The 14,538-nt window shown below is 45.4% G+C and overlaps 1 protein-coding gene across 1 annotated transcript in view; it reads right to left on the bottom strand.

Moving 5' to 3' along the window:
• Positions 1 to 14,538, bottom strand: part of LOC143986833 (uncharacterized) — a 293,231-nt gene that overhangs the window by 81,124 nt on the left and 197,569 nt on the right. The window contains exon 9 of the mRNA XM_077485241.1: positions 4,738 to 4,884. Within this exon, the coding sequence (XP_077341367.1) occupies positions 4,738 to 4,884 (147 nt within the window). The remainder of the gene's footprint in view (positions 1 to 4,737; positions 4,885 to 14,538) is intronic.

The raw sequence follows: 14,538 nt of genomic DNA, 5'->3' as shown, positions 1-14,538 counted from the left end.
ACACCTCTATAGGGTGTTTACAGTTTGTCACTGTGCACTTTATATTTTTGGCACCTTATTTATATACTTAAGATTGGTATATAGCACTATTGTTTACAATATTAGTTTACACATCTAATACTATTGTGGGTTAACACCTCTGTAGGGTGTTCACAGTTTGTCACTGTGCACTTTATATCTAATTTTGGCACTTTATGGATATATTTTATTATATTTAATACTATTTTATATCACTATTGTTTTACAACATTAACCTATACCAGTTAATATATGATTCTAAGTAGGTGTTTTCTGTTTTTTGTAGTGGATTGAATCAGCTGCACTTTATGAGCACTTGGCACTTTTGTTCATGGGGAATTGGTATTACCTCAATATAGATTGAAAACACACATAGTTTATCACTTAAAGTTGCATTTGCATAAGTTGTCTCTGTAGTGTGTTTACTTATGTTTATGTGTTTATTTTTATTTTGCCTTTTTATTAATATTGGAGTTCAATGTGATAATATTCAACACTAATATACCCCCAGGAGTCCATATATACACAAATCACACTGGGTTCTAGCACCTTTGTAGTTCTGTTTATAGCTTTATAGAGTTGCACTCTATATTTTCTTTATTCTGGCACTTTATGTTAATTGCAATCAATTTTAGGTCATATAGAACCACTAAGGCCGCGTACACACACGGGGACTGTTCGCTCAACTTTGTCCGCTGAACAGTGTTTCAGCGGACAGTCCGCTCATGTGTGGGCTTTCAGCGGACAGTTTCAGCGGACAGTCTGCTGAACAAAGTTTTTCGGAAATTCCGAAAAACTGTCCGCTGAAACTTTGTTTCAGCGAACAGTCCCCTCGTGTGTAGGCTTGTTCGTCAAACTAAGTTCCGCGCATGCTCAGAAAGGATTTACACGCCGAAGTTTGCATTGCAGTGTATAGGACGTCGTTTTCTAGTCCCGTCGTACGTGCCGTTCACGTCATCGCGCACGGTTTCAGCGGACTGTTCGTTCGTCGTGTGTGGGCAAGTCCGTCCATGCTAATTTTGAGCGAACTGTCTGCTGAAACTGTTTGACGGACAAAGTTGAGCGAACAGTCCCCGCGTGTGTACGCGGCCTAAGAGCACATTGCACACCATATATTGCATTTGCCCTCTATATCTCTCTAGGTTCACCTAATAACTGGAGAGGAGAAGGTGTAATAGCCCCTCTCTGATAAAAGAGTAAGAATAGCGCGATATCAACTTTCTCTATAAAATTTTCTCTATTGGATTTGGTTTGGTCCATATCGGTGTATGCAGCTATTCATATAAATAGTTTTCTACTAGGAGCAGCGCAGGAATAACCATTTACTAACATCTATATACCTTCCCTGCCCGTGTTTGCTAAACCACGTGTCTGTGGTCAGATGTATCTTGGCACCGACACTGTGTGCCAGAGATACATTCATTTGCCGCTGAACATAACTATATAGCTCTGGGATGCCCTTCTGTGAGAAATACTTCCTTCCTGGGACCTTCCTTGTGGTGTTCCAATGGCCACAAATTTTCGAAAGGCCTCCGAGTCCACCAGTTTATAGGGCAGTAGTTGGCGGGCTATCAGTTCTGACAAGCCAGCCGTCAACCGTTGGGCAAGAGGGTTATCCGACGTCATCATTTTTTTACGCTCAAACATTTGGCCCACGGAAGCCTGCCTTGTTGCAGAAAAACGTGAGGACGGCATGATGGAAGGTGGAGTGGAGGACAATTGTGAGGAGAGAGGAGAAGGAGAAGTAGAAGACGAGGCTCGACGGTGAGAGCCTGGAGTGTGGCTTTGTGTGTTCCGTTGCTCCCACTGGGCTCGGTGATTGCAGCTCATGTGCCTTCTTAAGGCGGTCGTCCCTAGGTGAGTGTTGGGCTTACCGCAACTTATGCGTTGACTGCAAAGATTGCAGATGGCAAAACTATTGTCAGCAGCGGACACGTTAAAAAAAGCCCATACTTCGGAGCCATGTGCCGGCATCCTGGGAGCGCCAGATGTGACCATACATGGTTGAAGCCTCACTCTTGATACATTAGCAGTCTGCTTTGTCCCTGCTGTGCAATCTAAGTTCTTCCTGCTTCTCCTCCCTATCTGCTGGTTCATATCTCCCTCTGAACTCCCCTCCTCTTCCTCTCTTGTAGGCACCCACGTGACATCACTAGACACGTCATCATCGACGTCACCTTCCCCACCGCTATAAGTAGAGATCTCGGAGTAGGCAGCAACACTGGGGACCAACCTCCTCCTTGGGCTCATCTGGGTACTGTCGTTAGACTGCTGAGTGGCGGTTGTTGCTACCTCCTTTTCCTGATTCAATGCCAGGAGTGGCTGCTCATCAGAAATGTCTTGTGATGGATCAGAAAATAATTCCTGTGACTCAAGCAGAAGGTATATGGTGGTGGTGGTGTTGGTGGTAGTGTCTTTGGGGGTGCACACAGCAGAGAGTGAAGAGGGTACAGATCGAAAGGATGAGGAGGGTGCAGAAGAGTAAGGCTGAGTGAGCCACTCAACCAAGTCTGGTGCGTCTTTTGATGTAATCGCACGCACCTTCTGCAATTTGCCACTTTGGCTCAAGTCTGTTGCTCCTGCCCTACCCCTACCACCCCTGCGTAAGGGCCTGCCTCTTCCTCTGCCTGTCCCTTTTTAAATGACCCTGTGACAAAAGTCTCTTGAGAAGTGCAGTATGTATGTGGAAGAAGGTATATAACACCCCGCTTCAATCTGTCGTTTTTGGGGGCCACTGGTCTATCACACCAGTTATAATACTTTTTTTAAAATTGCGTTTGTCACTCTTTGTAGTATCGCTGCAGAATCGCTCAGCAGTCACAATGCTGCACAGTGGAAATGCACTATACTATGCTTTCTATATGTGCAAGTATTTTATACATGTATTACACCCCTATATATTGCACACCAAATTAGTACACCTATACCAGTCCTTAAAAGGACCATTGTGGACCTAATAGTAGCTAGTAGCTAGTGAATTGCTAGTGAATTGCAGACTGTCCCTGCTCCAAAAACCAAACTCTCCCCCCCTACAGTGAGACACGACAGCTGCAGAATCGGTCAGCAGCACAGCAGTGCAGTGCACTATATATGCTTTCTATATTTGAAAGAAAGTATATTATATGTGTACAACCCTATATACTGTACACCTATAAAAGGACTTTTGTGGACCTAGTAGCTAGTGATTTGCAGACTGTCCCTACTCCAAACACCAAACTGTCCCTCAGTCCCTACACTGATAAAAGACAGCTGCAGAATCGGGCAGCAATCAGTTCAGCAGCACAGCAGTCAAATATAATATGCTTTCTATATTTGAAAAAAAGTATATTATACGTGTACAACCCTATATACTGTACACCTATAAAAGGACTTTTGTGGACCTAGTAGCTAGTGATTTGCAGACTGTCCCTACTCCAAACACCAAACTGTCCCTCAGTCCCTACACTGATAAAAGACAGCTGCAGAATCGGGCAGCAATCAGCTCAGCAGCACAGCAGTCAAGTATAATATGCTTTCTATATTTGAAAAAAAGTATATTATACGTGTACAACCCTATATACTGTACATCTATACCAGTCCTCAAAAAGGACCTTTGTGGACCTAGTATCTAGTGATTTGCAGATTGTCCCTCAGTCCCTACACTGATAAAAGACAGCTGCAGAAACGGTCAGCACTCAGCTCAGCAGTCAAGTATAATAGGCTTTCTATATTTGAAAGAAAGTATATTATACGTGTACAACCCTATATACTGTACACCTATACCAGTCCTTAAAAGGACTTTTGTGGCCCTAATAGTAATAGCTAGTGATTAAACTGACTTTCTCTGCTCCACACAGCGTCCTGTCCCTACACTGACAAAAGACAGAATGTAAAATGGCCGCCAGATCAGGTCTATTTATAAGGTAGGCGGTATGTCCAATAGTCCATGTGCTGAAATGTCTCAATTGGCTGTCCTGTAACCCATGATGGATGTGTCATCATGGGTCAAAGTTCTTCACAATGTAAACGCATATGTCCGCCGCGCGAACAGCGTCAGAAGTCTGCCGGTTTGGCGAATCGGGAACATGCAAAATTCGCCGCGAACTGACCGCCGGGCGAACCGCAAGGTCATCCCTACTGGCTGGTCTATCTGAATTAACATCCCTAGTGGTATTTGCTGTGCTTCGTGCACTAGGCTTTTTTCTTTATACAGTAATCAGTGGCTTTTTTTTAGCTCTGATCACTGTATAAATATCACCGGTCCCAAAAAAGTATCTAAAGTGTCAGATCTGTCTGCCGCAATGTCGCAGTCACGCTAAAAATCGCTGATCACCGACATTACTAGTAAAAACAAAAAAATACAAATAAAAAATCCATAATTATATCCCCCATTTTGTAGATGCTATAACTTTTGCGGAAAAAATAAAAACGACAAAGGTGATCAAATACCACCAAAGAAAGTTATATTTGTGGGGAAAAAAGGACATCAATTTTGTTTTGGTTACAATGTCGCACGACTGCCCAGTTGTCAGTTAAAGAGAGGCATTGCTGTATTACAAAGCTGCTAAAAGCTGGATGAAAGCTTTGCAAAGGCTTTGTAAAAACTTGCTGTACACATTGTTCTTATACAAGCTGCACTGGGAGAAGGAAAGGGGCAATACTGACACTTCCACCCTCATATTTGGGTAAGATCTGGTCTGTACTGGGCCACTTAATATCTTATCACAGTCATCCACTTACCGATGGGTTCCTGGCAATCAGCAGAACAGCTTGTTTTACAGCATTTCTTTGTCCCGGGACAATCCGAGTCTACGTTACAACCCGGAGGGGTGGGCAAACATACTACAGAAGTGTCAACCGCGGGACAGGTGCCCGGTTTCACCACCACTGCAGGAAAAAACACATTTATCATTATTAATATTATTCTTTTTACAGTTAAAATACCTGCATTTTTTTTTCCCCCAAAAATATGTAGAATACATTTTGGCCTAAACAATTTTTTGGAGGGATATTTTTTATAGCAAAAGGTAAAAAATATTGTTTTTTTTTTCAAAATTGTCGCTCTTTTTTTTTATTTATTACACCAAAAAATTAAAAATGAAGAGGTGATCAAACACCAGCAAAAGAAAGTTTTATTTATGAGGAAAAAAGGACATCAATTTTGTTTTGGGTACAGCGTCGCACGACCGCCCAATTACATAGTAGGTGAGGTCGAAAAAAAACACAAGTGCATTAAGTCCAATTTATTACATTGTATATCCCTGTATGTTGTGGTCGTTCAGGTGCTTATCTAATAGTTTCTTGAAACTATCAATGCCCCCCCGCTGAGACCACCGCCTGTGGAAGGGAATTTTACATCCTTGCTGCTCTTACAGTAAAGAACCCTCTACGTAGTTTAAGGTTTGTGACAGACCTAGCTGGGACCGAGGCATTTGGAGGGGACTGAATGCAAGCCTCTTGCCTTGTGATTATGGGCCCTGGCATTTGGGGGACTGTTGTTACTTGGATTCAGGTCCATGCCCCCCCCCCCCCCCACAAGACACACAGACTCTGGATATGTATATCCCATATTAGCAATAGACTGAATCACACTGTTGGAACACAAACTGTTAGATGCTAATGTCATGAACTCCAGCCACCTGTCTGTTGTGTAAATGAGTCTAGTCTGGCTTGTAAGAGTATTCTGAACATTGTTGGTTGTGCTAATTAACCCTGTGTTGATGTTTATAGTAATGTGTATTGAATAGTCAGTCAGTGAGCTAGGAGACGTAAAGTCTTACCCTGAAAAGTCTTATCTCTCAGACAACTAGTCTGGGTCAATGATTAAATAATTAGCTCATGCTAATTAGGTTAGGTTTTAGTCATCCTGCTGTATATATTTGTGTAAGATCTCAAATAAAAGACTATTCCTGATGTACTCCAAGACTGGTGTTGTCTAGTTCTTGGGGGTTCCTATAGCCAGATCCATTGGCATCGCGTTTCAGGACTTAGGAAGCGGTATACTGAGGGAAACACTCAAGCGGAGTGTGGGGAATAGGTTCCGTCGCAAGGTTAAACCTCTTTTCTTCTAATTTTAATGAGTGGCCACGAGTCTTGTTAAACTCCCTCCTGCGAAAAAGTTTTATCCCTATTGTGGGGTCACCAGTACGGTATTTGTAAATTGAAATCATATCCCCTCTTAAGCATCTCTTCTCCAGAGAGAATAAGTTCAGTGCTCGCAACCTTTCCTCATAACTAATATCCTCCAGACCCTTTATTAGCTTTGTTGCCCTTCTTTGTAATCGCTCTATTTCCAGTACATCCTTCCTGAGGACTGGTGCTCAGCAGTGGCGGCTGGCGCTCAAAATTTTTGCGAGGGCGCAAACAAACTGAAAAATTCTGAAAAAAACCCCATTAATTGCAGCTTCACTGTACCATCAATTGCAGCCAATGTGCCCATCAATTGCCGCCACTGTGCCGTCAAATGCAGCCACTGTGCCCTGTACAACTCTATATACTGTACACCTATAAAAGAACCTTTGAGGACCTAGTAGCTAGTGATTTGCAGACTGTCCCTGCTCCAGACACCAAACTGTCCCTCAGTCCCTATACTGTTAAAAGACATTTGCAGAATCGGGCAGCAATCAGCACAGCAGTCAAGTATAATAGGCATTCTATATTTGAAAGAAAGTATATATACTGTACACCTATCCTTAAAAGGACCTTTGTGGACCTAATAGTAATAGCTAGTGATTAAACTGACTGTCCCTGCTCCACACAACGTCCTGTCCCTACACTGACAAAAGACATAATGTAAAATGGCCGCCAGATCAGGTCTATTTATAAGGTAGGGGGTATGTCCAATAGTCCATGTGCTGAAATGTCTCAATTGGCTGTCCTGTATAGGGATGAGCCGAACACCCCCCGGTTCGGTTCGCATCAGAACTTTCGAACGGACCGCAAATTCGTACGAACTTTAGAACCCCATTGAAGTCTATGGGACTCGAACGTTCGAAATAAAAAGTGCTAATTTTATTGGCTAATATGCAAGATACTGTCCTAAAAAGTATTTGGGGACCTGGCTCTTGCCCCAGGGGACATGGGTCAATGCCTAAAATGTTTTTAAAAATGGCCATTTTGGCGGGAGCACTGATTTTAACCACCTCAATACAGTGCAGTTACACCCCCTTCCTGACCAGACCAATTTTCAGCTTTCAGCGCTCTCACAGTTTGAATGACAATTACTCAGTCATGCAATACTGTATTCATATGAAACTTGCATCCTTTTTTTTCAACACAAATAGAGCTTTCTTTTAGTGGTATTTAATCACTAGTGGGTTTTTTATTTTTTGTGCTATAAATAAAAAAAAAACGTAAATGTTGTGAAAAAAATGCCTTTTTCTTTGTTTCTGTCATAAATTTTTGCTAATTAATAAATTTTCTTCATAGATTTTGGCCAAAATTTATACTGCTACATATCTTTGGTAAAAATATCCCACATTAGTGTATATTATTTGGTCTTTGTGAAAGTTATAGAGTCTACAAACTATGGTGCCAATCACTGAAAATTGATCACATCTGATCAGGCCTTCAGTACATCAGGTTTATCTCATTTCTTGAGACACTAACAAGTCAGGAAAGTACAAATACCCCCAAATGGCCCCTTTTTACAAAGTAGACATTCCAAGGTATTAAGAAAGTAGCATGGTGAGTTTTTTTAAGATGTATTTTTTTCCCACAATTCTTTGCAAAATGAAGATTTTTTTGTATTATTATTATTTATTTATTTATTTATTTTTACAAAATTGTCATATTATCAGGTTATTTCTCACACACAGCATATGCATACAACAAATTACACCCCAAAATACATTCTGCTACTCTTCCCGAGTACGGCGATACCACATGTGTGAGACTTTTACACAGCCTGGCCACATACAGAGCACCAACATTGATGTAGTACCTTCAGACGTTCTACGAGCAAAAATGACGCATCTCATTTCTCAACCACCTATTACACTTTTGAAGGCCCTGGAGTACCAGGACAATGGAATTTCCCATAAAATGACCCCATTTTGGAAAGCAAACACCCCAACGTATAATCTGTGAGGCATAATGAGTAATTTTTTCCAGAAGTTTTTGGAATATGTGGAAAAAAATAAAAACACATTTTTTTTTTACACAAAGTTGTCAATTTATAAGATATTTCTAACACATAGCATGTATATAGCAAAAATTACACCCCAAAACACATTCTGCTACTCCTTCAGAGTATGGTGATACCACATGTGCAGGACTTTTACACAGCCTGGTCACATAGAGAGGCCGAACATTGAAGTAGTACGTTCAGGCGTTCTAGGAGCATAAATGACAAATCTAATTTCATTCCTACCCATCACACTTTTGAAGGTCCTTCATTTTGTGAAATTACCCACAAAATGACCTCATTTTGGAAAGCAAACACCCCAACGTATATTCTATGAGACATGGGCTGCAAATAGGTACTCGGGTACTCTGATGGGCTGGTGACAGGTACTCGGGTACTCTGATGGCCTGGTGACAGGTACTCGGGTACTCTGATGGCCTGGTGACAAGTACTCGGGTACTCATATGGACTGTGACAGGTACTCAGGTATTTGCACAGGTACTCATTGATGGCCCTCTGCTGCGTGTGCAGCCCCTGCAGCATGGCCAACGTTGAGTTCCACCTGGTGGGCATGTCACATATAAGGCGGTTCTTGGGCAGGTTTAACTCCTTTTGGAGCTCAGCCAGCCGAGCACAGGCATTAAATGATTGGCGGAAATGCACACAGACTCTCCTGGCCTGCTTCAGGACATGTAAGCCCGGGTACCGGCTCATGGACTAAGCCACACAGGGCACATGGGTCAGTTGTCCCTGTCGGAGGGCGGAGAGGGGGTTGGTGCCATTGTCGCAAACCACCATTCCTGGCTTAAGCTGGCGTGGCATCAACCACCTCTCGGCCTGCCCCTGCAGAGCTGACAAAACATCCACCCCAGTGTGGCTCCTGTCCTCCAAACAAACCAGCGCAAGCACGGCATGGCATCGTTTTGCCTGCGTACTTGCATAGCCCCTTGAACGCCTACGGAGCACCGCTGGTTCTGAGGACAGAGCACTGGAAGAGGCCATGGAGGAAGAAGAAGAGGAGGGGGTGGAGGAGAGAGATGTGTCATAACCAGTAGTAGCATTTTGGAGGCATGGCGGCGGAACAACCTCCAACACTACTGCACCTTGTACTGCATCCTTCCCAGCTGCCAGAAGAGTGACCTAATGGGCCATGAAAGACAGGTAACGTCCCTGTCCATGCCTGCTGGACCATGAGTCAGCGGTAATATGCACCTTACCGCTGACCGCTCTGTCCAGCGAGGCAAGGACATTGCCTTCCACATGGCGGTAGAGAGCCAGAATCGCCTTCCGTGAGAAAAAGTGGCGTTTGGGGACCTGCCACTGAGGAGCTGCACACTGTACAAAGTCACGGAAGGGGGCCAAGTCTACCAACTGAAAAGGCAGCAGTTGAAGTGCTAGCAATTTAGCCAAGCTAGCATTCAACCGCCGGGCATGTGGATGGCTGGGAGTGAACTTCTTTCAACGGTCCAGCAGCTGGGGCAGGGAAATTTGCCTGCTATAATCGGACGTGGGTGTACTGCTAGCAGAGTGCCCGGAAGCACTTGGCTGTGACACGCCTAATTCTACACCTTCATTCCTCTCAGAGCAGGTTTCAGAGAGGACTGAAGGTCTAGTGGGGTTGGAGATCCCAGCTGATGAGGAGCAAGGAGAGGTCCACTTTGTTCTTTGGTGTGGGTCTTTGAGGTACGCTTGCCAACAAGCTGCATGGCAGGTCAACATATGTCTGGTCAAGCATGTGGTGCCCAAGCGGCTGATGTTTTGGCCACGTGAGATACGCTTGAGACATATGTTGCAAATAGCAGTGGTGCGATCTGATGCACTCGTCTCAAAAAAGGCCCACACCAAAGGACTTTTAGAATAATGCGCAGAGGCAACGCCCTGCACAGGCGAGCTCTGCGGTTTGATTCAGTCAGTGTGCTGCCCCTAAGCTGGCCCCCCGGAGGGCATCCTGCCTCATTGGACATATGCCTCCTCCTCCTCCTCCTGCTCTCTCCTACCAGGCACCCATGTGGTGTCAGTGCCCTCATCATCCCCTCCCTCTTCATTGCTGGAGCAAACCTGGCAGTATGCTGCAGCTTGTGGAACATGACTGCCAGATTGCTGTCCTTCTTGAGCAACCCCTCTCTCTGCGCTCACGCTACTGCCTTCCTCTAGCTGAGTATCATCATCAGAGCCTACAAAACACTGGGCATCCTCCTGGAGCATGTACTCAACACTGTGCTCAAAGAGTTCAGGGGTGTCCTCAGGAGGACGTGGTGGGTCTAGGGAAGGAGTCACTGATGATGACATTGAGATGAGGGAAGACGATGCGTTGGCAGCTGCTTTGCTAGTACCCTGAGCGTGGGTGAGAGAGGATGAGGAGGATGAAGAGGGCTTGGTCATCCACTCTACCAAGTCTTCAGCATGATGCGGCTCAACACGTCCAGCTGCCGAAAATAAGGACAAGCGTGTCACATGGTCACGTGCTGATGATGACGATGCACCACGTCCATGACTAGGGATGGCCGAACTGTTCGCCCGGCGGTCGGTTTGCGGCGAATTTCGGCTGTTCGCGATTTGCCCGATCGGCGGACTATTGCTGCTGTTCACCCGGCGGACTTCCGTGTTTACTGTGTAAGAACTTTGACCTATGATGACACATCCATCATGTGGTACAGGACAGCCAATTGAGACATTACAGCACATGGACACTTGGACATTCCCCCTAACTTATAAATAGACCCGGTCCGGCGGCCATTTTACATTCTTTCTACTGTCACTATAGGGAGAGGTTGCTGTGTGGAGCAGGGAGAGACTGCAGTGACACAAATCACTAGCTATTAGGTCCACAAAAGTTCTTTTAAGGACTGGTATGGTATAGGTGTAGTTCGGGATATAGGTTTTAGGCACTGCTATTCAAGTCATTGTTGCAGCAGATTGTCTTTTCTCAGTGCAGATAGGGACAGGACGCTGTGTGCAGCAGGGACAGTCAGTTTAATCATTAGCTGTTACTATTAGGTCCACAAACGTCCTTTTCAGGACTGGTATGGTGTAGTAGTACAGGATATAGTTTTGAGTGCAGTGCTATTCAAGTTATTGTTGCAGCAGCCTGTGTTTTGTCAGTTTAAATAGGGACAGACAGGAAGCTGTGTGTAGCAGTGAGGGACAGTCAGTTTAATCATTAGCTGTTACTATTAGGTCCACAAAGGTCCTTTTCAGGACTGGTATGGTAATAGGGTTGTACATGTATAATATTCTTTCTTCCAAATATAGAAAGCATATTATACTTGACTGCTGCCCTTCTGCTACAGTAGTCCTTTATGAGTATAGGGACTGAGGTACAGTCTGCTAATCACAACCTACTAGTTCCACAAAGGTCCTTCTAAGGACTGGTTTGGTATAGCATACTACAGTATATAGGGTTGAGTGAGGTACAGTCTGCTAATCCTTAAGGACTGGTATAGGTCCACAATATATAGGGTTGAGGTGCACTACTGCTGACTGCTGCCCTTCTGCTGCAGTAGTCCTTTATGAGTATAGGGACTGAGGTACAGTCTGCTAATCACAAATTACTAGTTCCACAAAGGTCTTTCTAAGGACTGGTAAGGTATAGTGTACTACAGTATATAGGGTTGAGTGAGGTACAGTCTGCTTATCAAAATCTACTAGTTCCACAAAGGTCCTTCTAAGGACTGGTAAGGTATAGCATACTACAGTATATAGGGTTGAGTGAGGTACAGTCTGCTTATCCTTAAGGACTGGTATAGGTCCACAATATATAGGGTTGAGGTGCATTACTGCTGACTGCTGCCCTTCTGCTGCAGTAGTCCTTTATGAGTATAGGGACTGAGGTACAGTCTGCTTATCACAATCTACTAGTTCCACAAAGGTCCTTTTAAGGACTGGTAAGGTATAGCGTAATACAGTATATAGGGTTGAGTGAGGTACAGTCTGCTAATCACAACCTACTAGTTCCACAAAGTATGCAGTATATAGTTGTGTAATACACGTATAAAATACTTGCACATATAGAAAGCATAGTATAGTGTGTTTCCACTGTCCAGCATTGTGACCGCTGAGCGGTTCTGCAGCGATACTACAAAGAGTGACAAATGCAATCCAAAAAAAAGTATTGTAACTGGTGTGATAGACCAGTGGCCCCCAAAAACAATAGATTGAAGCGGGGTGTTATATACCTTCTTCCCCATACATACTGCACTTCTGTAGAGAGTTTTGTCACAGGGTCATTTAAAAAATGACAGGCAGAGGAAGAGGCAGGCCCTTCCGCAGGGGTGGTAGGGGTAAGGCAGGAGCAACAGGCTTGAGCCATATTGGGAAATTGCAGAAGGTGCGTGCGATTACGTCAAAGGAAGCACCAGAATTGGTTGAGTGGCTCACTCAGCCTTACTCTTCTGCACCCTCTGCTGTGCATATTATGAGGGGCTCCCACCATCCCTGTGCTGTGCTCATTATGAGGGTCTCCCACCATCCCTGTGCTATACTGACTTCCTCCTGGGGCTGCTTACGGTGCAGGTGTCAGTGCTGTATATCACGTTGCTGGTGCTGGTGATCATCTCCTGCACCCTCTTCTTTGTCTACCCTGACCTTCCCTCACCTCCATTGTCTCAAGAGTCCGGAATTGTCAGAATTTCACATATAAAAAAAAGAATGCTTGTAGTTGTCAATCCCAGATTCACCTCATACATGTGTTATGTCATTGGCCATGTAGTGGGATGTATGTGTGCACAGCTAATAATTATTTTGTGGCTGCAAATATGACCTGTAGGTTTGTAAAGTTCACCATCCCTGTGCTGTGCTGACTTCCTCCTGGGGCTGCTTATTATGAGGGGCTCCCACCATCCCTGTGCTATGCTGACTTCCTCCTGGGGCTGCTTATTATGAGGGGCTCCCACCATCCCTGTGCTGTGCTGACTTCCTCCCGGGGCTGCATAAGGTGCAGGTGTCAGTGCTGTATATCACGGTGCTGGTGTCAGTGCTTTATGTCAAGCTGCTGATGTCAGTGCTCTCTATCACGGTGCTGGTGTCAGATCATTCTATCACGGTGCAGGAGTCAGTGCTCTATATCACAGTGCTGGTGATGATCATCTTCTGGACCCTCTTCTTTGCCTAGCCTGACCTTCCCTCGCCTCCATTGTCTCAAGAGTCCTGAATTGTCAGAATTTCACATATAAAAAAAGAATGCTTGTCGTTGTCGATCCCAGATTCATCTCATACATGTGTTAAGTCATTGGCCATGTGGTGGGACTATGTGTGCACAGCTAGTAATTATTTTGTGGCTGCAAATATGACCTGTAGGTTTGTAAAGTTCACCATCCCTGTGCTGTGCTGACTTCCTCCTGGGGCTGCTTATTATGAGGGGCTCCCACCATCCCTGTGCTGTGCTGACTTCCTCCTGGGGCTGTACCTCTGCTGTGCATATTATGAGGGGCTCCCACCATCCCTGTGCTATGCTCATTATGAGGGGCTCCCACCATCCCTGTGCTCATTATGAGGGGCTCCCACCATCCCTGTGCTATGCTCATTATGAGGGGCTCCCACCATCCCTGTGCTATGCTGACTTCCTCCTGGGGCTGCTTATTATGAGGGGCTCCCTCCATCCCTGTGATATGATGACTTCCTCCTGGGGCTGCTTATTATGAGGGGCTCCCACCATCCCCGTGCTATGCTGACTTCCTCCTGGGGCTGCTTATTATGAGGGGCTCCCACCATCCCTGTGCTATGCTGACTTCCTCCTGGGGCTGCTTATTATGAGGGGCTCCCACCATCCCTGTGCTGTGCTGACTTCCTCCTGGGGCTGTACCTCTGCTGTGCATATTATGAGGGGCTCCCACTATCCCTGTGCTATGCTCAATATGAGGGGCTCCCACCATCCCTGTGCTATGCTGACTTCCTCCTGGGGCTGCTTATTATGAGGGGCTCCCACCATCCCTGTGCTGTCCTGACTTCCACCTGGGGCTGTACCTCTGCTGTGCATATTATGAGGGGCTCCCACCATCCCTGTGCTATGCTCATTATGAGGGGCTCCCACCATCCCTGTGCTATGCTGACTTCCTCCTGGGGCTGCTTATTATGAGGGGCTCCCACCATCCCTGTGCTATGCTGACTTCCTCCTGGGGCTGTACCTCTGCTGTGCATATTATGAGGGGCTCCCACCATCCCTGTGCTATGCTCATTATGAGGGGCTCCCACCCTCCCTGTGCTTTGCTGACTTCCTCCTGGGGCTGCGTACGGTGCCGGTGTCAGTGCTGTATATCACGGTGCTGGTGTCAGTGCTTTATGTCACGCTGCTGATGTCAGTGCTCTCTATCACGGTGCAGGTGTCAGTGCTGTATATCACGGTGCTGGTGTCAGTGCTTTATGTCACGCTGCTGATGTCAGTGCTCTCTATCACGGTGCTGGTGTCAGATCACTCTATC

Source organism: Lithobates pipiens, unplaced genomic scaffold, assembly GCF_037356315.1.
Source record: "Lithobates pipiens isolate NorthernLeopardFrog02 unplaced genomic scaffold, aLitPip1_a1.2 Scaffold_18, whole genome shotgun sequence".
NCBI lineage: Eukaryota > Metazoa > Chordata > Amphibia > Anura > Ranidae > Lithobates > Lithobates pipiens.
This window is presented reverse-complemented; position numbering and strand designations above follow the sequence as displayed.